A 26,871-nucleotide genomic window follows, 5' to 3' on the forward strand; every position below is an offset into this window, starting at 1 on the left:
TTTAAAATTATTTTTTGTATCCTAGGGCTATTTATATTTACCTGGTTATGAATTTGAGTTACACCTCTCTAATCAATACTTATTTTTTATTGATTTTTTCCAAGAAGTTATGACCATTTCAAATGACCAGTATTTTTGTTCTTCCTTTAATCGATTTGCTGATTTTGAAAAATAATATGGTCAAGCTTTTACAGTTAAATTGTACAGAGAGCTTTTTGTAGGCTGATAATACTAGGTATCTTCCAGAATTGCCCTCCATTCGTTACTCTTAATATACTGTGTAGGTAAGAGGACCCATCAGCATTTACTTTTAGTTCTTTTGCAGAGATGAATAAACATCTTGAAATGCTGATTTAGACAGTGTTTTAAAAATGCTCTGATGCACTTTGGTGTATGACTGACTCTTTCTTAGTTAAATGTTTCGCAGCATTATAATGTAGTTGGATTCAGCTCATCTTTTAAAGCAGTTGTCAGAAAAATATGGGCCAGCATGGTAGAATGTATTAGCTCAATACATTGTCTCCATTTTATTATGAAGCTGCTGAGGAAGCTGTGATATACAGCACTGTCATTACAGATCTATTGTTAGGACGGTTCCACAGTCTTCTTTGCACTGCCATTAATTTATAGCAGTAAACAATATGTAGCCTTCCAACTGCAGCAAAGCAGAATCTTTTAATGAGGTGGATGTTATTACCACAATAAATCAGCGCTTTCTCGTAATGTATAATTCAATGTGTGTATTCCCACTGTAACTTCTCTGAGTAAGCTGATAGTGTATCATTGTCATTGCACAGCTCCACTGGTCTTTTTTTTTTTTTTTTAACCTTCTTTTATTTGGGGACTTCTTTCTTATATGTTTGCAAATAAATGTGGTATGTCTTGATAGCTGTCCTGTAGCAGGCTTCAGAAACCAACTATAACAATAACAGCCAGAATCAATACTGTGGGTTCTACCTATATGGATCTCTGCACAGTGCCATTTTTTTTTTTCAAATGCTAGTGAAATCAATCCTAATTGGTTTTAGCATTATATTCAAGAAACGTGATTCTATAACTATTGATTTTGGGGGTGTACTCATTTGGAGAGTAATAAAAATAGGAGCAGATAAAGTGAATACTTAATATGCTGCAGAATCATACAAACAGAGCATTGATTTTATTTTTAATTCACATAATTTGTCTTCCAGTGATTTTATTTCTTCTTTCTTTCCTTTTGCATGGCTCAGTCTTCAGGGACAACAATGAAAATACATTTAAAGGCATTCCAAATGGGTTCTATAACAAAGATTTCTTGGAGTCGGTTCCATTTTTAACTGGCATAAATTTAGTAAATCAGACTTAATTCCTTTGTACAGAAACTAATGCTTTAAAAATGCCTTTTTAAATTGGTATACTGTGATACTGATTTAAAATAATAATCACCTAAAGGTTTTTTTAATTTTGCTTGTAAAGTAAAAAAAATGGCTTAAAATAAAATGTCAATTGAAACTGTCCTATTGAAAGAGAATGAAAGGTACGAGCAATAAATTGCAGTTTTGAAAAGATAGTTAACAATTTGAAAAAGATGGCCAAAATGATCATTTAAAATGTTGCTTAAAATTACTTTTTAACATGAAAAGCAGTTTTAAAACTCATTTAAAACTTTGTTTCATTTTCAATAGAATATTTCTGAATACATGTATTTTAAAACCAGTATTTTAAATTTCAGCTTAATATTTCTCCCATAAATGGTCAGATATTTTCTTTCTCATATAAATGAGGAGTTGCTAATTGATAGATTTTTATTAAAGAAAGTAATCTTGCATATTTTTTGGTGTATTGGTATTTATACTTTACATAAAGAATAGAGATTTCCTGGAGATTGGATTATTTTATGAGAATGAACTGTTTCTTATTCTTGAAGGCCTTAAACCCCTTTGTGAATCTGGAAATGTCTTTGTATCTTCCGAAGAAGATGTACATGTGCACGGTCACACAAAATTTTGCCTTTTGCCTTCTGTTTAGTGGAGTTCATATATTCCCTGAATTACAACAGTAGCTATAATGATACCAGCTAACACTTCTTAAGCTCTTATCTTGTGCCAGTCAATATTCTGAGGGCTTATAGGCTATTGTTTTCTTCAGATTTTACCCCAGTGCTAAAAATTTACTTTAAAAATAATAACATTCATTGAATATTGTCAGGCATGGTTTGTCTCTCTATGTACTTAGTCATTTTATTTTCCGAAACAGCCTTCTTACTGTTTACCATTATTACTCCAGTAAGTGCAGACTCTTCATCACTTGGCCATACTGCTTTGGGGGCCTTGGCTGTAATGTATTGTTTTCCAGTACAAGCTCATATTCTGTCTGATATCCTATTTGTATTACATATTTAAAAAAAATTTTCATACAGACATGTTTTTATTTTCTGAATTCTGGTTTTAGTAGAAAATCCTAGATTTTCATTTAATCTCTTTTTCATGCAGTCCCTTTCTTGCACTTCTGCTCACCCCCTACCTCCTCAAATTTTGTTCCATCTTCTCAGCATCTGTGATATGTTAATCCCTTAGCTTCAAGATTCTGTTTCTGGTTGTTGCTTCTGATGAATTAAGTAGGATTTTAGAGGTGCTTTCCAAAGTATCATATAGCTAATACTCACTTCATGTAATTATCTTCGTGAAAATGCTTGTTCTGGGCTGATTTAAGACTTTTTTTCAAATGAAACCAACTTCCTGAGAAATGACAGGTTTCTCCCTTCACTTATGTGTATATATTTAATGTGCATTGAAAGTTAAATTTACACTGCCATCCACTCTGTAACACTGCTTTAAATGGTATGTATTTTTAATTCACTTTCACACTTGCTGCTGCTGCTGCTGCTAAGTCGCTTCATTCGTGTCTGACTCTGCGTAACCCCAGAGACGGCAGCCCACCAGGCTCCCCCATCCCTGGGATTCTCCAGGCAAGAACACTGGAGTGGGTTGCCATTTCCTTCTCCAATGTATGAAAGTGAAAAGTGAAAGTAAAGTCGCTCAGTCATGTCTGACTCAGTGACCCCATGGACTGCAGCCTACCAAGCTCCTCCGTCCATGGGATTTTCCAGGCAAGAGTACTGGAGTGGGGTGCCATTGCCTTCTCTGTCACACTTGCTAATAGAATAATATTTGAAAAGATAAAGAAATAAAGGACAATTATATTTATGTGGGTTTTTTTTTTCTCCTCCCTATTGGCAGCCAATAGGAGCTCTGAATCCAAAAAGAGCAGCATTCTTTGCAGAGCGTTATGAGTCCTGGGAAGATGATCAAGTTCCGAAGTTCCACTATGGTACTCATTACTCAACGGCAAGTTTTGTTCTTGCATGGCTGCTAAGAATAGTAAGTTCGATTTGAATAATAAACCATGGATAAGAAAATTCAATGTTGTGGAGAATATGCATTGATTAAAAATCGTCAGCATTGTTTTTGAAGGGTGAAATTTTTTTCAGTGATTGAAGTTCTATTTATATAAGTATTCCTGTATCCGATTTGGTCTGTATTGTACAACGTATTACTATAGTATGGCCATAAAAATGTATCACCTGGAATTGCATGAATTTTTCTCTTAAATTTGCCTCTTCAAATGGTTGATAACTTACCAGACTCTGAATTGCAATGTATGTTATTTTAAATGTAGTCTATTAAAATAAAAACTAAGATTCCCTTAACAAAGATGTATACTCATATATCTCAAACATTTCGTTTGCCCCAAGTGGAATAAGTGTGTTTGTAAGTTACACCAAGACCTGCTGTGTATTGATAACATATTGGTTAAGCCAGAAGTGTTTCTGTAAAATTGAAAGGTGATTCATCTACAAGAAAGTAATTTCTTTGGGAAAGCATTAGCAGCACATCATTAATTTAAGCTTGTTAGAAGGGTACAGGCAGACATAAATCCTAGAGGTAATTTATAGTGCTTAGCTAATTTCGAGCAATTATCCACTAATATGTGTTTAAGTGTTCTTTAACTATGAGGAGGCTTTTAAATCTTCCAAACATTTTTCTTTTCTTAATCATAAATTAAATATTGAGCCATAACAATAGGAAAATTATATATTGGACTATTTCTTTGTACTATGAAGAAAAATGCAGTCTTAGTGTATGTCTGAATGTTACTAATTGTTCTTGGAAAGGAAAGGAGTCTGAAAAATATTGAAAATACCAAATTTTGGAAATACTTCTGAAACAATTTGAGAACCTTAATGTAATAGTTTAGGTATAATTCTCAGTCTATGCCTAGGACATAATTCTAGCTAATGTCTATTTATCATAACGTATTTAAATATACAGATTTATAAAACCACATTTTTATACATGAGGAAACATATGCATATGGAGTTTTTAACTTGCTTATTTTTTTAGGAACCCTTCACAACTTATTTCCTAAATTTACAAGGAGGGAAGTTTGATCATGCAGATCGAACTTTTTCCTCAATTTCCAGAGCTTGGCGAAACAGTCAACGTGATACATCGGATATTAAGGTACAAAAATGTTTCACTTTGCAGTTATTATATCCAGTGTGTTTCTTGCTGAATGAATTTCTCTCTTGCAGTACAGCCTTATTTACTAAAGATGAGCCTCAAAGGATGAGACCTTAGTTAAATGGTCTGGAACTACTGTAAACGATTTCTCTCTATCTCCTGTCTATTTTTGTCTGTCTGAATGTCTCCTCTTTCTCTCTAATTGTGGAACAGTTGTTTTCCTTCCTTTTTGGAATCTTTTTTAAAGGAAGAATATAATAGTAGGTATGTAAGGCAGCATGCTCAGTGAAATTCCAAAATCAATAAATAAAATTAATACAGTCAGAAAAATACTGTGAGAGAGATCTCAGACTCTTAACATATTTCATTTGACTTTAGCAATTTCCTGTCTCTGTTCTTAAGGTAATCATATTTTACCTGCTGCTGGTTCTAAATGCATACCTGACTCTGCTTGGTATAGAATTGCATTTAATTGTTATATACAGGAAATGAGTTCCTCTATCTATATGTATGTTCAGTACTATAAAAAGATCAAAAACTCGGCACAGTTGCTAATATAACACTTATTTTTGCTTCTAACCTCAGAAGTACTGTATTTTATTTTCTTTCTGAAAGATACTGTGTAGATGCAGTTGAGTAAAATGAGATTTGTCTATAGTTGTGAAGTCCCTTATGGCGTCATAAAGAACTGTGACTTTTTTATATAAATAATTATATGTATAATTATATGATAAGTAATATGAGAAATACCTGGGTTTAAAGAAGAAAAGTTGCCTTACTTATGTTTATGTTACTATAGAGTACTTTTAAAAATTTCATTAAAGAGATAATTTCATCTTACTTTTAGGTGTATTACATTACAATCTATAAAAATGTGTTCACATACTGTATCTTACCGTAGAGTATAACATTTGTTTATATCCAAGGTATTTTATTGAAGAAGATTCATCATATGTAGAAATAATCTTTTTTTTTAATCTTTTATATTGGAACATCTATAGGAATTTTTGATATCACAAATAATGTACTCTGAAATACTCTTGAAATTATATATCATATTCCTCAAGAATGATTAATGGATAATTAGATAATTATCAATGGATAATTAGATAGCAATTAATCAGAATAGTTAATAGATTTAATAATTGTTTCTACTTCTAATCTCAAAGCTATGTCATTACTGAGCTCTTCGAGATATAATAAGAGATACAGACATATGAAAACATTGATAAGACTGACGTTCTATTGTCAAACTGAACACTTAACGAAAAATTTTTCTAAATTTCTACATTCCCTCTTTTTTTTTTTAACATCTCATGACCAAATTATAGCTTCATACTTAAGTTTGGTAATAGAAATGTAAACATGAATGAAATCATAAATTTGAATTCTACTCTATAACAGAGGTAGTGGATATTTTCAAATTTCTCCTTCTCTGTAGTAGGCATTCCTAATTAATGCTTTTTTGGAAAGGAGATACGTGATCGATATTTGTAGTTTCATTGTCTCTTTTTTCTAAATCTTGGCCTTTTTCTCTGATGTTTCTTTAATTAGTGCATGTCTGGTTCCATTTTTCCAAAGATTTTCTTTACAATACCTCACTTGTAATAAAAAATAAATCCACACATAACAGCTATAGCATTAAAAAACAAGTCCCCCCAAACCGTATGGTCTTTACCCTTCTCTTTCCTTGTTTTTCTCCTTACTCTTGTTTCTTCACAAATAATGGCTCAAATCCATTTTGCTTCTGTTTGAATGTCCTGCAGACTTTGATAAAAACAGCCCCCAATACTAGAAAACTACTAGAATTCCAGTTCTTGCTGTTGTGCTGCTTGACTTTTAGCTTCCTGGCCTCGTTATATAGGGCCTCCAAATGAAGAAATAGAGTACAAGGTTAAGGGAAAAGTTGTGTTGCTTTTTTTTTTTAAGATTTTTTTAATGTGTACCATTTATTTTTTCAAGTATTTGCTGAATTTGTTGTCATATTGCTTCTGTTTTATATTGTGTTTTTTTTTAGCCATGGAGCATGTGGGATCGTAACTCCCCAACCAGGGATCAAACCCACACCCCCTGCTTTGGGAGGCAAAGTCTTAAGCACTGGACCACCAGGGGAATCCTGGGAAAAGTTTTTTTTTAAGTAGAATTAAAAATTCCAAGTGTCAAGTTGAAGGGAGCCTGGTTAGAAATACTGTTTTATTTTTAAGTACCATGTCCTTATGTTCAGATGCATAGGAATTTTCTTCAGGACTGCCTTGGGTGAAACCCAAGGGTGAAACTTGCTCTTCTAACCAATATGTATATTTTCCGAATTTTCTTTTCGTTTCTTTTTTTAAATCATAAAATATCTGTGAGGTAGATAGGACATTGATAAATTACTCCATTTTCTATATTGATAACCAGGTAATTTGAACCCTACAACTTAGTATACTTCCGAATGTAATACTTTGTAAAGTATACAATGAATGGTTCAGTTCAGTTCAGTTCAGTTCAGTTCAGTCGCTCAGTTGTGTCTGACTCTTTGCGACCCCATGAATTGCAGCACACCAGGCCTCCCTGTCCATCACCAACTCCCAGAGTTCACTCAGACTAACGTCCATCAAGTCAATGATGCCATCCAGCCATCTTATCCTCTGTTGTCCCTTCTCCTCCTGCCCCCAGTCCCTCCCAGCCTCAGAGTCTTTTCCAGTGAGTCAGCTCTTCACATGAGGTGGCCAAAGTACTGGAGTTTCAGCTTCAGCATCATTCCTTCCAAAGAAATCCCAGGGCTGATCTCCTTCAGAATGGACTGGTTGGATCTCCTTGCAGTCCAAGGAACTCTCAAGAGTCTTCTCCAACACCACAGTTCAAAAGCATCAATTCTTCGATGCTCAGCTTTCTTCACAGTCCAACTCTCACATCCATACATGACCGCTGGAAAAACCATAGCCTTGACTAGACGGACCTTTAGGTTATATTAATAGGCTGTTTAAAGAGCCTCCTTATAGTTGGTCCTCCTGTAATTGAAGAGGGATTTAATCTTGTCTCTTTTTATATTTTACTTTTTGATCTTGCCTCTTCATGTTACATTCTGGCACTTTATAAAGCATGTTAAATTATTATAATTAATGTGTAAGAATGAATGTATTAAGAAAGCACATTTAAATCACTATGATGCTATAAACATTTCATTAAGATATGATGTTGTATTTCAGATGGAATCATATTAATTATAGTCTGATCTTTATTTATGTTGTCTTGTTAGAGTTTTTAGAAATACTTAGGGATATGTTAAATAGTAAAGAGAGGATAGTGAAGTATGTGAGTGGGTGGTAGGAATCATTGTATTGAGTGGATTCTAAAGTATACCTTGCTGGATTAATATACATTCTCTAATGTTTCCATAAGGTTTTATAAAAGTGAAATATTGTGAGGTCGATAGTTTATTTAAAATTTTTCAGAAAAAAGAATAACATGATAACATTTCTAGTACTTAACTTTTTTGCTAAAGGGGAACTATCTCTATAATATCTTAGGGTTCCTATTTCTTGTGTTATACTAATACTCAGAGAATCAGTCAGTTCAGTCGCTCAGTCTGTCTGACTCTGCGACCCCATGAATCGCAGCACATCAGGCCTCTGGGTCCATCACCAACTCCTGGAGCTCACTCAAACCCCTGTCCATCGAGTCGGTGATGCCATCCAGCCATCTCATCCTCTGTCGTCCCCTTCTCCTCCTGCCCCCAATCCCTCCCAGCATCAGAGTCTTTTCCAATGAGTCAGTTCTTCTCATGAGTTGGCCAAAGTACTGGAGTTTCAGCTTTAGCATCATTCCTTCCAAAGAACACCCAGGGCTGATCTCCTTTAGAATGGACTGGTTGGATCTCCTTGCAGTCCAAGGGACTCTCAAGTAGCTTTACTGAAAAATAAACGCTACTCCTAAGAAATAAAGATTCAAATACTCCTTTTTATTTCAGAGAAGAAAGAGACATTATTCGATTTTACTAAAGCGGCCTTTCACTTTTGGCATGTCTTACCATTTTAAAATTGGGGGTATCATTTGTATTTCTATGCATCATTGGTGGATCCGTTTCAGATCTGACCCTCAATAATACTTTTTATTCCATTTGGATGAAAAGTTTGGAAGTATTGATCAGTTCTCTAGGCTTACCACACTGTCCAATAGTAATGTAACATTAATCATAATTATGATCACATATATAATTTTAGATTTTCTTATAGTCACATGTTAAAAAGTCAACAGGACCATGTGAAATTGATTTTAAGAATATATTCAATGTGATACACCCAAAACATTTTTATTTCAACATGTAATCAATATAAAATTATTAATTAGATATTTTGCATTCTTCTTATTTTTTATACTACGTCTTCTTTGAGATCTGCTGTGTGTTTTATATTCACAACAGGTCTGTCCTTGGACTAACCATATTTCAAGTGTTTCATGACCACTATAGTTAGTGGCTTCTCCATTGGACAGTGCCAACTTAGGGCATTGTTTCAGCATCACACTGAGAGATAGCTTTCTGCATGTAGAAGGAAGATTTCCTTCATCGTCTTTGAGCAATGATGTTTCTGATGGTGTACTCCATCTAAATATGAACTGACAGGTAGTAGCATTAGTAGCTAGTCTTGAGGGCTGAAATAGAAAGTGCTAAAATTGGTTTGGAAAATCATCTCTGGCATAAATAATAATTTAGAATCTCCCAGCAAGAGCTTGTGTTTCAAGTCTTAAAAAAAAAAACACTTAAGTTTAGAAACTGAGGTGCAAAATAGATTACTGTCTTCAGCCTGAACCATTATGACCAGATTTTGTGGAGCAACTAAGGCTTGTAAAGCTTGCGTGAATTTCATAAGGCAATCACATCTAAACATTTAGGCAGAAAGCTAAGCCTTTCTAGGTAGTTCATTGCCACTGATTTCCCTCCCTCTCTCCAGGCAGCATACTCATTTCAGACACTTTTAGTGTCAATAGATTTAATGTGATGATTAAATACCATCTGACTTGCCGCAGTTTGAAATCTTTTTCTTCTCTCCTGTAGAAATGATTGACAGATCAGGGCTGGAAAGTGGAGGGAGTCATAAGTGTCACTTAGGTTCATTGTTTCAGAGTGGGAACAGGAGATTCCATGGAGATTATTGATGACACTTTTCTAGAAGCTCGGAATTTAGTGCCAAAATATATCTTAAAATAACCTGTGCTAAAAGTTGGTAGTAGAATAGAAGTCTGGTGGAATCCTAAGACAGCATTTATGTTTCAAGTTTTTATTTTGAAGTTTATGCTCCGGTCGTGATACAGCACCGAATGAGACAGAGCTGCCTTCAGGAAACTTGTGCACTGAAGGGAGGGCTGACAGTAACAGCATTCCAGCCATTCAGTGTGATAAAGGCTCTGTGCTTCATGGAGGCGAGATCGGAAGTGAGGAGAAGGGAGAGGAAGGAGGAAATCCACGGCTGTGATGAGGTGCCTCATAAGCTGCGGTAAAGAGGCTGAACTTTATCCCGGGGGTAGCGGGGGAATGCTGGAAAGCTTCAAGCAGAAGGGCTGTGGTGGTTTGGGTGATGACTGTGATTGGTGTTTGAACACGCATTACACCATGAGAAGGAGTGGAGGCAGCAAGTAAGCTGTTAAAGTAATGGGGTGAGAGGCCGTGGAGGCTTAACTCAAGTCACGGCAATGTTACTAGAGAAATGTGGGTGGATTTGAGACATATTTAAAAAGTGAGAACTGCTAGGATTTGGTGACTGATTTTGTCTGCTAAGATGAGAGAGAAATTAAGTTTAACTTGGACATGTATGTAGAGAATTTAGTTTAGGGAGTAGTTCCCTAACTACCAGCTCCCTACCTTCAGTCAGAAAACTTTCCATGACAGGTGAATTCAACTCCCTCCAAACACATTTAGTTAAGCCAGTATTTACTGATAATTTCATCATATAAAAATATGTATGATAGCACAGAACATTTAGGATTAAAAGGATAAAATAAATGGTCCTTTATGTCACATACTCCAGGTGAGAACAACAGATACATATAAAATTATGTTTTAATACAAGGTAGACAGTTATAAGTACTATACTAAGATATAAACAGAATGGAATTAATTCTTCCTGGAAGAAGTGGGCTGTGATGACTTCATAGGGTAAGTGGTATTCGAGTTGTATCTTAAAGGTTGTGAGAGTCTTCTGTCTCCCAGATTTACGTCTCTCGCATGTACCTTTCTCCTGATACCTGACATGCTCCTCAGCATGGCCCTCTCATGTATAACACATTCAGAACCAAATTCCTGATCTTCATTCCCTTAAACCTGCTCTTCTCAGCCTTCCCCTTCTTAGTAAATGGTTTCCTGGTTGTGAGTAAAAGCTGAAGTCCTTACAGTGTAAGACACTACAGCGGCTACCCCTCCCCTCCACAATCCTGTTACACCTTGACCACTTCTTACCGTGTGCCCCCTTGTCCACTCTATTTTAGCCAAATAGGCCCTCCTAGCTATTCCTCACAAACTCCACCTCAGAGCATTTGCTTTTCGTTTCACCTGAAAACCTCCTGCAGATAGCCTTATGGATGAATTTCTTCAGCCATTTCAAGTCTTTGCACGGGTATCACCTTCTTAGGAAAGCCTTCTCTGTCCTCTTTATTTAGAAGTATGTCCCTCATCCCGTGCAGCTTAACTCATTTCTCGGTGCTGTGTTTCTTGAGTCACTCACCGTCTGACATGCATGTCCTTACTGTTTATTATTTATATCTTATCCTACTGGAATACTAGCTCCATAAGAGCAGGAATTTGGACTGTTTGCTCACTGGTTTATCTCTAGTGCTTAAAACCATGCCTGGAATATAGTAGGCCCTAAATTAAAGATTTATTAAATTAATGCTTTGATAAAGAGTATTCTGAGCAAGAAAATGACACAAAGAAAATTCAGAGAAAATACTTAGCACATTGGCGAATGCTTGTTTGTTTGCTGATTGGTCTTATGTCCCTAGTATGTAGGAACCACAGAAAGGGAAAAACACTGAAAGGCAATTGTGGTCTGATATGAAGGCCCTCAGTAATATGAAGATAGTTTTCAGTTCTCAGTCCATGTGATTTCTGGCAAGCTACTCACCTCTACCACTGGAGTGCAAGACTATATGTATACAGACTTTGTTCCTATAACATTTCATTTATTAAACAGGTTGCAGTTTCTTGACCCCTGGGCTATATTTTCCTCTCCCCTGTTTTAGCCTATGAAGGTTCATTTACGATTTTGCACTAATTGGCTCTGTTATAAAAAGAAAGTGCTTTGGCAGCAGTATGGAAAGTAGATCCATGGAATGGGATAAATGGATGAGAACTTAGAGGTGGGGAGAGATATTAAAGGCTATGACAGTTAAAGGTAAAGACGATAAGAGCCTCAACTTGTTGAAGAGTTAAGGAGATGAATTCAGGGGATGAGTTAAAAGTAATTCACCAGGGTTTGGCACCTAGTTGACTGTTAAGGGATGGGAAGGCATAAAGGTGATTCTTTAGACTGGATGCCTAGATAAATAATTATTCTATGAATTATATTGAAGCTGGTGCATAGATCAAATGTGTGAATTCAGTTTTTGACACATAGATATATTTTTTGAATAACCAGAACACTATCATCCAGTTCAGAATCGTGTCACAGGCCTGTAGGAGAAGAAGAAATATTAGGTGATGCTTATCTTGAACTCCTCAAAACAATTGTCTAGTCTCTTGATCTCCACTTAGCTCCTGCCATCTTCCAAGCCCACTCGAATCAAGCTTTCTTCTCCACCACGTTACCAACATCAGTCTTGTCAGAATCATTGATGAGCAGCCTTGTTGTTGTTCAGTTGCTCAGTTATGTCTGACTCTTTGTGACCCCTTGGACTACAGCCCTCCAGGCTTTCCTGTCCTTCACCATCTCCCAGAGTTTGCTGAAACTTACGTCTGTTCAGTTGGTGATGCCATCCAACCATCTCATCCTCTGTCATGCCCTTTTCCTCTTACCTTCAATCTTTCCCAGCATCAGGGTCTTTTCCAGTGAGTCAGCTCTTTGCATCAGGTGGCCCAAGTATTGAAAGTTCAGCTTTATCAGTTCTTCCAATGAATATTCAGGGTTCATTTCCTTTAGGATTGACTGGCTTGATCCTTGCTGTCCAAGGGACTCTCCAGAGTCTTCTCCAACACCGCAGTGTGAAGGCATCAATGCTTTGGTGCTCTGTCTTCTTTCTTGTTCAGCTCTCACATCCATACAGGACTACTAGAAAAACCGTAGCTTTGACTATACAGACCTTTGTCAGCAAAGTAATGTGTCTGCTTTTTAATACTCTGTCTAGGTTTGTCATAACTTTCGTTCCAAGGAGCCAGCGTCTTTTAATTTCACGATTGCAGTCATTGCCTTGTGATTTTGGAGCCCAAGAAGATAAAGTCTGTTGCTGTTTCCATTGTTTCACCATCTCTTTGCCTGAAGTGATGGAACTGGATGCCATGATCTTCGTTTTCTGAATGTTGAGCTTTAAGCCAGCTTTTTCACTCTCCTCTTTCACCTTCATCAAGAGGCTCTTTAGTTCTTCTTTTGCTTTCTGCCATTTGGGTGGTGTCGTCTGCATCTCTGAGGTTACTGATACTCTCCCAGCAATCTTTACATGTTATCAAATGCACATTTTCAGTTCTCGTGGTACTTGAGCTGTCAGCATTATTGACACAACTAATTGATTCATTTTCCTTGTAACATTTCCTCTGCTTGGTGAAGGAGCCAACCTACCTTCTCTTGACTATCTTCTTTTCTCCGTCTCCTTCACTGGATTATCTTGTTTTCACACCGTAAATTACTGGAGTACCTTTTGTCTTGTCTTTAGATCTCTTTTGTGTCCACATTTGCTCCCTGGGTGAGCACACCTCACCTCTCAGCTCTCGCTTGAATTCTAGAGCTGTGTATCTAGTTCCCTTTGAGCTATGTGTATGTTTATGGATGTTTTAAACTGAACATGTCCAATATCAAACTCTGTACTCACCTCTCCACCCTGAAGAAAAAGTCCCATTTAATACCCGCATTTGCTATCCCAGTGAAAGATAGCACTGTTTACCCAGTTTGCTCAGCCCTTTAGAAATCTTGGAATCTTTGTTCCTCCCGGACGCACACACACCTCATTACTCATCTAATCAACCTGCAGAATGTGTCTAGAACCTGACCTGTATCACCACGTCCATCACTAGGACCCTCGCGCAAGTGACCATAAATTCTCACTTCACCTGCTCCCCATGTGGGATTTTCTCTATACAACAGCGAGAATAATCTCTTTGTTATATAAGTCAGATCACATACTGTGCTCCCATCCATCCAGCTTAGACCAGAATTCAGCTTCTTAGCGCAGCCCTGTGCTGTTCAGTGGCTTCACTGATAACTCATGTCTTTTTACCCTCTTGTAGCCTCACTTGCCTTTGTTGTGGTTCCTCTTCAAAAATGCCAAGCCTGCTCCTTTTCTTTTTAATATAAATTTGTTTATTTTAATTGGAGGCTAATTACTTTACAATACTGTATTGATTTTGCCATACATCAACATGAATCCACCCTGGGTGTACATGTGTTCCCCGTCCTGACCCCCCCCCCCCCCCCCGCTTCCCCCAAGCCTGCTCCTGTTCTGGTCGCTTTGCATGTAATGTTCTCTCTGCCACAACCACTTTCCCCATTTATTTATTTATTTCTCATTCAGGTCCCTGCTCAAATGTCACCTCCTCAGAGTGGACGTGCCTGAACTCTCTCTAAAATAACACTGCCCAACCACCATCATTTTCTATCCCTTTATCTTGCCTTTTTTAAAAAAAAAAATATAATGTTTGCCACCATTTGACATGATACATACATTAGTTTGTTTATTTCATGTCTCCATAGCTAGAGCTCTGTGAAAGGTGGGGACTTTCTGTTTTGTTCAGTTGGTAACCTCAGCATTTAGAACAATGCCTTGCATTTAGTTAGAAATCAATAAAAATTGGTTGAATGAATGAAATCTATCTTATAACTTTTTGTGTGTCAGTAGTGATGAATGCAAAATTTTGTTATGAAATCAGTAAGATCAGTACAGCATATTCCATACTTAAAATTAAATAGAATGTGATTAAATCCTAGGAGTTTACTAAATAGTATTTAAAAAATAAATGACCATCAGTAATATTATGCAGAATTGGTTTTAGCTTTAATAACCCTTAAAGGTGTTAAATGTGTATCTGTTCATTAGAAGTAATAATACAAAATAGAGATGATCAGAAAATAGTTTTGTGTGTGTACTGTGAGATTTGTTAAACATGAGACCTTTGACTTGCCCTCCGCTACTTCAGGAACCCCAGGGGCTGTGATCTGAAGATAAGTTAGGTTTTTTTTTTCTCTTCTATCAGCATGTCTTCTACCATAATACATTCCACAGATGCTGATAGCATCAGCGTTAGAACCATTTATAAGAAAATGTTTAGCTACAGTTAGTAGAACATAGTTGCTGGATATGTATTTCTTGAAGTATTTAAGAGAAAAAGCTTAAGTTAGGATGACTTGACAGTTTTATTTTCTTCATCTATTCTTCCTATTTTCAAACAAACTTAAATAATTCAGAATTTTAATAATGCTAAAAGACAGTAGAATTAAAATCTTGCCCTTTTCTGTACATCCTTTCCGCATTTCTGGCACACGTATCTCCCTCCCTCCCTCCCTCCCTCCCTCTTCCTCTTGCTGTCTCTTCATTCTGCCCCTTCCTCTCCCTCTCTCTGTCTCCCCTCTCTTTTTTCTTCCTTCTCTCTCCCCCTCTCCCTCTCTTTCTCTCTTCCTTCTCTCTTTTTTTGGCAGTCTCTTTCAGTCTCTCTCTGTTTCACATCCACATTAGAGTGAGCTCAAGCTGCCTTACTTCTCTTGTAACAATGTAGAACACTCACACTCTAACTGAACTGTATTTGTGTTCATCCTTGCTTTTGTACATAACTTACAGATTTGTTGATTTAACCACATCTTTTTAACCCTTTTCTTTTTAATGCATCAGTAAGTTAAATGATATACCTATGTACTAATATTTTTTTAGTATTGAACTTTGTACTCTTGTGTCTACAATGAACCATTTTTTTGTTATTCTTGTTATTCTTTGACAAAAAGTTCTTAAGAAACGGAATATTTTTCCTCTTACGCTACTTACAGACTGGGCAGAAAAAAATTGTTTAAAGCACTTAGAAAATGTTCCTATCTTCCTAAATTATAGAAATGTACACAAGTCAGCTGTAGTTTGTTTTTTGAATTAGTGATCTTATATTTTTGTTCAGTGGAAAAATACATATTTTTCATTAATATATTCTAGATACTGGTGTTAACTGTTCTTCCCCATACTTAAAGCAATATGTATGTATTTTATAACTTGCTCCAGAAAAGATTTACGGTGGATGTTCTATTTCCATCTTCTGGCAGTCACTGCTTACCTGTTATTTGCATCATTAATGTCCATTATCTCTCCCCAAATTACACTGTCCTGGAAGATAGGCGTCTGAAACAGCAAAAGATACAGCGAAGATGTCCAGTCCAAAGCTGCAGGTGGAAAAGTGTGTTTGAAAGCAGGAAAGTGCTATAAAGTATTGAGAGTATTCATCATAAAATGAGGCATGTGAAGCTATGCTGTCATTGTTAGTAAAAATAAATAAATCTGTTTAAAATGTGATGGCTGTTTAGTAGGAACTACTTTCTCAAATACTTTTGTGGTCATATTCACTTTTACAAGTAAATATTATTAACTTGCCCTTAGGATTACGTTAAACGCTTTTAAGAATGTCTGTCATTGAGTTACCTGTTGGCAGGTCAAGTCTCTAATTTAGGGTTGTTATTGGGGCACATTAATGATGATAATAATAATAGTAAGATCTTTTGTGCTTATAGAATTCTATATTATCTCATATTAGCCTCACAGTAACCCTGTGCTTTAGAAGTGGCACTTGAAGTAACTAAGGCTGCCCTGGTGGCTCAGATGGTAAAGAATCTGCCAGCAGTGTGGGAGACACAGGTTTGGTGCCTGGTTTGGGAAAATCCTCTGGAGAAGGGAATGGCAATCCACTCCAGTATACTTGCCAAGAGAATTCCATGGACACAGGAGCCTGGGGGGCTACAGTTCATGGGGTTGCAAAGAGTCAGACACTACCGAGTGACTACACTCTCAAGGGTTAGAAAAGTTAAATTAAAACCATGTCACCAGTAAGTTGAATAGACAATATATAATCTAAAATTTTGCTTTCACATCTTTTTTTTTTTTTTTACCATCAGTATCCCCAAAGCAGTGACTTGTCAGGATTTCATATTTTAACAAAAAGGAAAAAAAAAATTTTTACTTTAGTTGTGAAGTAGCATCTTTGTTGTTATTTCAGTTTTGATTACCTTATTTCTTTAGATTAAAAGACTAGTATTTGTCATGGTTGCCTGGGTATTATTGAAGTGATGGTTTTAATTCAATGGATAGAATTGGTGGCTATTAGAAGGCGAATCGTACAGCCTTGCTGCAGAGGCCATTCATATCAGTGCGGATCGTACCTTAGTAAAGATACCAAACATATGTGTGGTCACAACCAATCCTTGTCATTATGCCATGAAAGCCTGGGGATTTGTGATCAAAGCAATGGCCTTATCCTTAACTGTGGTATAACCTCTGGTTGAACCTTTCAAACTTTTATTTTAAGAGATGATACACTACGTTTTGACCATGTTACTTACCTCGAAGACCTATCCACCTAATTAAGTGATAGAGATTAAAATTATTGTCAGCAAGTCAAAAGAAAATGTGACTTGTAAATACCTCTGTCTCCTGTCAGTGTTGTTTACTTATCATTTTCCACTGATGTTTTAAAGAATTGCTGAACATGTGTTTTTTATCCAGAGCTGAATGTTCTGTTCTGATGAATATAAAACATACTTCACTTTGTAAACGTACGTTAGAAGTATTAGAGAGACATAATCTTTGACTCTGTCACTAAATTTCATCTGTCAAAGGAGATAATTCTGAACTGTAATATTTAGTGTAATTTCAAGGCATGGTTCTTAGAAAGATGCTTTTAGGATTTAGATGGAATTCTGCATGTAACTTGAATATCATTATCATCCATAGTAAAATTTAAGCAGTATATATACTTACTTGTTTCTTTGGTTAGATGTTGGTGTGCCTCAGTTGAGTTCAGCTGTTTATTTCCTATTACGAGGATATTCAACTTTCATCAACTGATTTACTTTTGCAGATCTCCTTATAGTGAGATCATAATATGTTTTCAGTATATATACTTACTTTTTCACTTAATTGTCTTTAATTGATGATGTCCTTTATACCATATTAGACACTTCATAATCTTTCTCTTCGGTTTTAATTTACTGGAAATGTGTGTCCATTTTAAAATTATCTCCTGTTCCATGTATGTAGTCCTCTCCAAACCAACTGAATAGTTCTTCATTGATCCTTGGAAACAAATGATATATGCATGTTTCAATCTCTGTACCTCTTCTTAAGATATTCTGCTTGGCAGAACTGTTCTTGTCTTTCCCCTCTGCTATTTATCTTTGACTGTAACTACCATTCTTCAACAGGTTTTTATTGAATATCTAAATGTGCCACTTACTGTGTCTAGGCTTTAGAGGTATAGCAAGACACATAAAGTCCTTAATCTCTTGGAGCCGTCAGTTAGAGGGAGCAGTATAGTTTGATGAGTGTTATATTATGAAAGTACAGTATATTATATTCTTCTCCCCAGAACTTTCTCTGACAACCCCAACTTCTAGGCATCCTTTTTTCTTTTGAGTTTCTAGAAGGCTGTTTGTGTTTATAACCAGTTTACTCCCAGTTAATATGTCCTTTCACTGTTTAGGAATGTACATCTGTGATCTGTAGAGGGGAAGTAACACTTATGTCTCCGTATCCCAGATCCTAACACACTTCTTTGTAAAGTAAAAATGAAGTGAATTTCTTTGTGATTGTGATTGCTATATAACACTTCATGTCTATCTAATGCTTGTATCAAAGAATATCAAAGAATCAAGTAACGGGAACTTTAAAAAAGTTTTACTCTGCTCAAAGTGAGTTCTATCATTTTGTTTCCTAGAAATAATTGTGAGTAAATATATTGGTACCTCTTTATTATTTAAATACAGTTGACTCTTGAACAACATAGGTTTGAATGGCATGTGTCTACTTATCTCTGGATTTTTTTCAGTAGTACTACCCTGTCCAGGATTGGTTGAATCCATGGATTCAGAACCACCTATGCAGGCTACAGAGGAACTGCAGATATGAAGTGCCAGTTTTTGACTGGGTGGAGGGTTGTTGTTGTTGCTCAGTTGCTAAGTCACGTCCCGCTCTTTGCGACCCCATGAACTGCTAAGCACTCGAGAATTCCCTGTCCTTCACTGTCTCCCTGAGTTTGCTCAGATTCATGTATATTGAGTCAGTGATGCCATCCAACCATCTCATCCTCTGTCGCCCCCTTCTCCTCTTGCTCTCAGTCTTTGCCAGCATCAGGGTCTTTTCCGTGAGCCAGCTCTTCACATCAGGTGAACAAAGTACTGGAACTTCAGCACCAGACCTTCCAGTGAATATTCAGGGTTGATTTCCTTTAGGTTGGATCTCTTTGCCGTCTAAAGGACTCTCAAGAGTCTTCTCCAACACCACAGTCTAAAAGCACCAGTTTTTCAGCACTCAGCCTTCTTTATGGTCCAGCTCTCACATGCATACATGACTACTGGAAAACTGTAGCTTTTACTGTGTGGACTTTCGTTGGCAAGGTAATGTCTCTGCTTTATAATACACTGTCTAGGTTTATCATAGCTATTCCAAGGAGCAAGCATCTTTTAATTTTGTGGCTGCAGTCATCATCTGCATTGATTTTGGAGTCCAAGAAAATGAAATCTGACACTATTTCCACATTTTCCCATCTATTTGCCATGAAGTGATAGGACTGGATGCCATGATCTTCGTTTTTTGAATGTTGAGTTTTAAGCCAGCTTTTTCACTCTCCTATTTCACCTTCGTCATGAATCTCTCTTTAGTTCCTCTTTACTTTCTGCCACTTTAATACCACGGTCATTAAAGTGGTATCATCTGCATATCTGAGGTTGTTGATATTTCTCCCAGCTTGTGATTCATCCACCCCGGCATTTCGCATGATGTACTCTGCGTATAAGTTAAATGTGTTTTCCAAGGATCAACTGTATAAATTTAAGTCTGGAACCACTAACTCAAGTATATAAGAAGTGTCCTCATTTGAATTCAAATCTTCATATCTGGCTAGTAGGAAATTTATTCACAGTCATTAGATGCTTAGGACAAAGGCCTCGTTTCCCAAGGCTTGAATGAGATACAGGCTTGTGTGGTACCTAAAAAAATTGGCTTTCACATCTTCAGTTCATCTTTTTCACTAGTAATATATCCTCATTGTCTAGGATGTATGGTCTTTTGGAAGCTGGCAGCTCTGCTGGTTATCCAGGCTTGAGTTAAATATTTGCTGATGCCAGAAGCCCTGGTGCCAAGTGACTAGCTTAGCTAAGTGCACCGTCATGGAGCATGTGTGCAGGTGGGCAGATTGTTCTCTGTGTAAGGGGGCTTGACCGAAGGAAGGAAGAGAAGCTACACTCACTAAACTGAGTTCTCTTGTGACTGAATTAGCCCTGAAAGATTGCCTTTTTCCTAATTCATATAGAGGCACCATATGGACAAGCTGTAATCTGGATTACTATTTACCATCCCCTAGGGTCTAGACTAGCCTCTCTATCCCCTCCCCTTCTCCTCTGGCTCAGAGAACACTGACTACCAATTTTGAGAAACTTGGTTCCCTAATTCTGGGGAAAATCTCTTTTCTCCTTGATTTCTGTCTTTTAAAAATACCCTTGATACTACTTCTCCTGGGCATTTTATATAGTCTCCTGTTTGCTTAGACTTTCACAAAAGACAGAAAAAAAGGGGATGTTTTCAAGAGGCCTCTTCTCTGGACCCTGCAAATATTCTGCAAATGCCTGACAACTGTCTTGAAATTGGAAGGTTGTATGCAGTGGGAGATTGAGGAGTAAAAAGTAAAGAAGCATAACACAGAATTCCCAGCCCAATAAATTTCAAGTGAAATATTAAGCCTAATTTTTATTTGACTTTCATTTTTGTTTTTTGTTTAATCATTTGTTTTGTATTGGGGTGTAGGCAGTTAACAAACACTGTTGTGAAAGTTTCAGGTGAACAGTGAAAGGACTTAGCCATACATATACATGTATCCGTTCCCCCTCAAAGCCCCCTCCCATCCAGCCTGCCGCATAACAGTGAACAGAGTTCCATTAATTTTTAATTGATAAAGTTTACAGTTTTAATTTTGAGCATCTTTATAGCATCCTTTATACAAAATGTATAAGGTATCTAGCTTTAGTAGGAAATCACAAATAAAGTCTATGGTAATTATGGAAATTGATAAGTCTTTACCTCCCTCCCAGCATTATAGAAAAGATATAACTGAAAGTTTAACATGGTCCAGTCATATCTTGTATGAAAAATTTCTTGTTTGTTTTATATGTAATTTTGCTCTATTTTATTTTGAGATAAAGTAACTGAATTTACATTTAGGGTAAGGGCTTCCCTGGTGGTTCAGATGGTAAAGAATCTTCCTGCAATACAGGCAAGACAGGTTTGATCCCAGGGTTGGTAAGGTCCTCTGGAGAAGGAAATGGCAACCATTCTTGCTTGGAGAATTCCATGGACAGAGGAGCCTGGTGGGCTACATAATGAACTAATATGTTTAAATAAAATGGGCTAGGAACAAAATATATTTCTGTGAATTGAATTTAGAACTTGTAAAAGAACCAATGAAGAGCATTTATGTTTTGAACAAATATATTTTTGTCAGTTTATTTAACTAAATAAAATGAGAGATGTAGAAGATAGGAAAAAAACATTAAAAAATCATAAGAACTTTGGTACTACATAAGAAGAATTAAACATTTTATTTATAAGAAATTTGTTATGAGAGGTCATTTGTCCCCTTTCTTCTTTCTAGATATGGTCTCAAGAAAGAGTATATTTTTTGTATATTTTTACTGTGTAATATGTATCTCTGATTTATGATGCAGGTGACTGATCGCCCAAATAAAAACTTGGGAGAAACCTAGCATCTAAAATTCAGCCATTATCATTGTTTTGACTCCTAGGAGAATTACTACAGAGAAGCGTAGTGTGTATAACAGGCAGAAGAAGGGTGACAGCCTCTGTCAGAGTGTTATTGTGAGGGTAGGGGTACACAAGTATCACAGCATACTTCAGCAAATTGATAGTTATAAAGCGACATATCCACATATGGTAAAAAAACGGCCGTGGAGTAAGTCGTATCCAACTCCTTTGCGACCCCATGGACTGCCAGACTCCTCTGTCCTTGCAATTTCCCAGGCAGATCACTGGAGTGGGTTGCCATTTCCTTCTCCAGGGGATCTTCCTGACCCAGGAATCGAACACAACATCTCCTGCCTTCACAAGCAAGTTCTTTACCACTGAGCCACCATCAAAGTGGCTCTGTGTGTGTGTGTGTGTGTGTGTGTGTGTGTGTGCGCGTGCGTGCGTGCGTGTGTGTGTGTGTGTGTGTAACTTTTTTTCAGGAGAACTAATTTTCTTATCATGGAAAAATGGAAAGTTTTTGTTTACTATTTTAAAAAAGTGCTTAGAATATATGTTAAAAACATCTTTAAAATATTTAACACTGTGTATACTATGTAAGTAGAGTCCGTGCTTATTTGATGATTAAGTACAGAGGCTTTAATTACATAGAGTTAAATGTCAATCTAAATGTTTCTCTAATTTCCAAATTTATCATAAATCCAGTGTATAACTTTGGGCAAATTGTAAGTTCTTTGAGCCTTAGTTGATTCTTTAAATGGCGATTATACCTTACCTTGTAAAATTGTTGTGAAGATTAAATGTGGTAAGTTGTGAAGTTTAAATGTGATGTCTATTAAGAGTTTATTTTAGTACTTGACTTGTCTCATGCAGTAAATCTTATTTAGCTCAAACAAATTGAATATAGCTTTTTGTTGCATAAAATAGCACATATATGTCTTTTGTTAGGCTTACATGCATCATTTTGGAGAAGAAAATCTTAAAATTTTGGTATAATCACTGTATCATTTTATTCATGATTAAACTTTTAGTAGGACTCTTCCTTTTAAAAAATTTTTGTTAAGTTTAAATGTTTTTCATGTTAGTGATCATGTGGTTGTCAGGCACTTGGAGGACAGGGTCATTTCTACCCTGCTTAGTTAATTATTGTGATTGTAAACAAAGGATGTACAATTCAAAGTCAAGCAGCATTTCACATGGATGATGGAGGTGATAATAGCTTAATTCCTGCTGAATTTTTTTTCTTTGCTCTAGTGAATTCATACTGACCTTGTCCAAAATCTGATGACCTCCCTATTTTACTCAACCATTTGGAAAGTGAGGCTGCCATAGCTGGCCCTGAGGGGGTAGCTGAAAGACCACTGAGTCACTGACCCATGTCAAGACTGGATTTCAAGTCTGATCTGTAGGACCTCTGAAATAATTATACATGGGGCTTATTGTACTCAAAAACCTAACTGGTTGCATTTTTGTGCTTATTAAGTATCTTGTTAAAGTGTATTTTAAATGTCCTTATTTAAGTCATATTTAATTTACTATTTCTCATGCAGATCATTTTCTAGACTAATTATAAATTTTTATCTTTTTATCAGAGTTAGTACCTTCAAACTAAACTTGAATGTTTTGAAATGTGAGCAAAATATATTATTACACCCTGGCTAACTTCATTGAATATCTTCCTGGTTCATGATGGACCAAAGCTTTTTAGTGTTTATAAAGATCTTGGTTTTTTATGGCAAAAATTCCACACACCTAAACAAAAAAAATCTAGTTTAAGCTGTTATTAATATTGTAGCATGTTAATCTCTCTTTATATGTTTTCTAACCTCAAATATTTCTCAAATGTTGGTATTTTAAGGGTTTTGAGGTTATAACAATTGTCATAAGGAAAGCATATGACCACCCAGTAAGGTGTTTTTTTAGATTTGATTGGATGTGATCAGTCAGCCTTGGTGGAACTTTGTGATAGAGCTAGGATATGAAAACAGGAAAAAATTTCCTATGTTTATTTTGTTCTTCTGCATAATAGGAAATGTTTGGCTTTTTATAAATACCTTCAATTTTCTACAGTTTATAATATGACTTTGTCTTTTATTTTTATATAGGAGTTGATCCCTGAATTTTATTATCTCTCTGAGATGTTTGTCAACTTCAATAATTATAATCTTGGAGTAATGGATGATGGGACAGTAGTGTCAGATGTTGAACTTCCTCCTTGGGCCAAAACCTCAGAAGAATTTGTTCGCATAAACAGATTGGTAAGTTGGAATCATCTACTCTGTCTGTCATGAAACTTTTCTCGAAGCGTATTCCATGTGTTGGTATAATCATTAACCCTTACTCTTCTGAACAAAACTGTAATTGATAGGGATAACGGAAAGTGACATGATAGTTCATAAATCTCTGTATATACTTTATAAAATCTTATTGACTTGAAAGGTATAATGGTTTCTTTTATGCAGGATTTAGGCTACTTTTGCCTGGCAAATCCCATGGACGGAGGAGCCTGGTAGGCTGCAGTCCATGGGGTCGCTAGGAGTCGGACGCGACTGAGTGACTTCACTTTCACTTTTCACTTTCATGCATTGGAGAAGGAAATGGCAACCCACTCCAGTGTTCTTGCCTGGAGAATCCCAGGGACGGGGGAGCCTGGTGGGCTGCCGTCGTGTATGGGGTCGCACAGAGTCAGACACGACTGATGCGACTTAGCAGCAGCAGGCTACTTTTATATGAATGTGATGATTCAAGATTATAAGTAAAAGTTACAAGTGAATTTCTTAGAGAGTGCTATGCTTTTTCAAACACAAGTTTCTTGTATCATTAGAAGTACAGAATTCTATGTTCCAGGTTAGAAGGCCATTGAGCATTTTGATAATAGAAAAAGATTTTCAAAATTTAACCTGTATCTATCTTTTAAAGGAAATTTCATGTAATATTTAGAATAGGAAAACTTTAAAATTTAAAACTGTGCTTATAAAACACTCTAAGAATCCTCCAGTGGATTCTTTAATGCCCCCTGTTTTATGGGTTCTAGATTATTCTATGAAAAACTAATGTGATTTTTCCTTTTTGCCCTTAACTTTCATAAATGCTGAGAATTAGGAAGCCTCATTCTCAGTTTTTTTAAAGTAGTATCTTTATCAAACTTCATACTAAAAATTGAATGTGAATTTCATTGTGTTTTTAATTTACACCAAAACAAACTTTTTTTTTTTTTGGTGCCGCTAAGACGGGTGGCACTGAGAGTGGGCATCAGAGGGCAGACACTGAGACCACAATCACAGAACACTAACCAATCTCGTCACATGGACCACAGCCCTGTCTAACTCAATGGAACTATGAGCCATGCCACGCAGGGCCACCCAGCATGGATGGGTCATGGTGGAGAGTTCTGACAAAACGTGGTCCACTGGAGAAGGAAATGGCAAACCACTTCAGTATTCTTGCCTTGAGAACCCCATGAACAGTATGAAAAGGCAAAAAGATGGGACACTGAAAGATGAACTCCCCAGGTCACTAGGTACCCAATATACTACTGGAGATCAGTGGAGAAATAAAACCAGAAAGAATGAAGAGATGGAGCCAATGCAAAAACTACACCCAGTTGTGGGTGTGACTGGTGATGGAAGCAAGGTCCGATGCTGTAAAGAGCAATACTGCATAGGAACCTGGAATGTCAGGTCCATGAATCAAGGCAAATTGGAAGTGGTCAAACAGGAGACAGCAAGAGCGAGTGTCGACATTCTAGGAACCAGCGAACTAAAATGGACTGGAATGGGTAAATTTAACTGAGATTACCATTATATCTACTACTGTGGGCAAGAATCCCTTAAAGAAATGGAGTAGCCCTCAAAGTCAACGAAAGAGTCTGAAATGAAGTACTGAAATGAAACACATTTATTAAGTTTAATTGACATACCATAAAAGCCACCTTTTAAAAAGTTGTCAATTCAATGAGTTTTAGCAAATTTATAGGTTTGTGTAAGCATCAACACAGTCAGCTCCCATTACTCTAAAATGTTTCCTTCTATATGTTTGCTCCCAATCCTAGTTCTAAGCAATCACTGATTCTGCCTCGATAGCTCTTCTTTTTCTAGAAATCTTACATAAATAGAAACCTGAGGCATGTAGTCCTTTTGTACCTGGCTCTCTTACTCAGCATGATGTTCTTGAGACTCCTCCTGTTGTGCATATAGCAGCAGTTTCTTTGTGTTGCTGCATAGTATCCCTTTGTATACATAATAACATATTTTGTTTATTTACCAGGTTATAGATATTTGGCTTTTTTCCAGTTTTAGGCTATTAAGATTATTTGCATATATATTAGAGTCGATATCTGTTTTCATTTCTCTTGGATAGATTCCTAGGAGTTTTAATCCCTGAGTCATATGATAAGAATAGGGCTTCCCAGGTGGTGCAGTGGTAAAGAATCCCTGGGTCGGGAAGATTCCCTGGAGTAGGAAATGGCAACCTGTTCCAGTACACTTGCCTGGAAAATCCTATGGACGAGGAACCTGGCAGACTACAGGCCATGGGGTCGCACAAAGTCAGACATGGCTGACTGACCACATGGACGCATGATAAGAGTATATTTACTGATTTGCATTCCCATCAACAGTATGTGAAGTTTCAGTGTGCTGTATCCTTGCAAATATTTGTAATTGTCAATCTTTTTTACCTTAGCTCTTCAGTGATGCATTGTGATTTTAATTTGTGTTTCAGTAATGACTAATGGTGTTGACCATCTTTCCACAGGCTTGTTTTCTGCTCATATATTCTTTGGTGCACTATCTATTCAAATCTTTTGCCTGTTTTTTAATTGTGTTGTATGTCTTTTTATTATTTTGTTGTAAGACATCTTTATGTATTCCCCATAAAAGTTATTTTTCCAACATATGTTTTGCAGATCTTTTTCTCAGAGTTTGTGGCTTGTCTTTTGCTTTTTAATGGTTTCTTCTGAATCACCGTTTTGAAAGAATGTTTTGTTAACTATCAGGTAGATATAAGATAAAATTTATATAATATTTGAAAGATATAGTCATTCCCATTCTTGAGAAATATATCCCTTAGAAAAACTGAGATCATGTTGTGATCATTATTGAAACATTTTTTTCTCAATTTAAACTTTTTAGTCTCAAGGGAACCAGTTCTGTATTAATTCATTAATTCATCATTGCCATGTTTAGTATGGCTAAAAATACAAAGAAATTTGTTAAAGTATTTGCTTTAAAAAAGGTCTAAGAGGCAG

At 36.4% G+C, this 26,871-nt stretch overlaps 1 protein-coding gene across 5 annotated transcripts in view; it reads left to right on the forward strand.

The window, feature by feature from the left end:
* LRBA (LPS responsive beige-like anchor protein) overlaps positions 1 to 26,871 on the forward strand; it is a 748,427-nt gene that overhangs the window by 567,281 nt on the left and 154,275 nt on the right. For all 5 annotated transcript variants that reach the window (XM_069556712.1, XM_069556716.1, XM_069556715.1 and 2 more), the window contains exons 45-47: positions 3,219 to 3,359; positions 4,383 to 4,502; positions 23,729 to 23,881. In XM_069556712.1, the coding sequence (XP_069412813.1) occupies positions 3,219 to 3,359; positions 4,383 to 4,502; positions 23,729 to 23,881 (414 nt within the window). The remainder of the gene's footprint in view (positions 1 to 3,218; positions 3,360 to 4,382; positions 4,503 to 23,728; positions 23,882 to 26,871) is intronic.

Source organism: Ovis canadensis, chromosome 17 (assembly GCF_042477335.2).
Source record: "Ovis canadensis isolate MfBH-ARS-UI-01 breed Bighorn chromosome 17, ARS-UI_OviCan_v2, whole genome shotgun sequence".
Taxonomy (NCBI): Eukaryota; Metazoa; Chordata; class Mammalia; order Artiodactyla; family Bovidae; genus Ovis; species Ovis canadensis.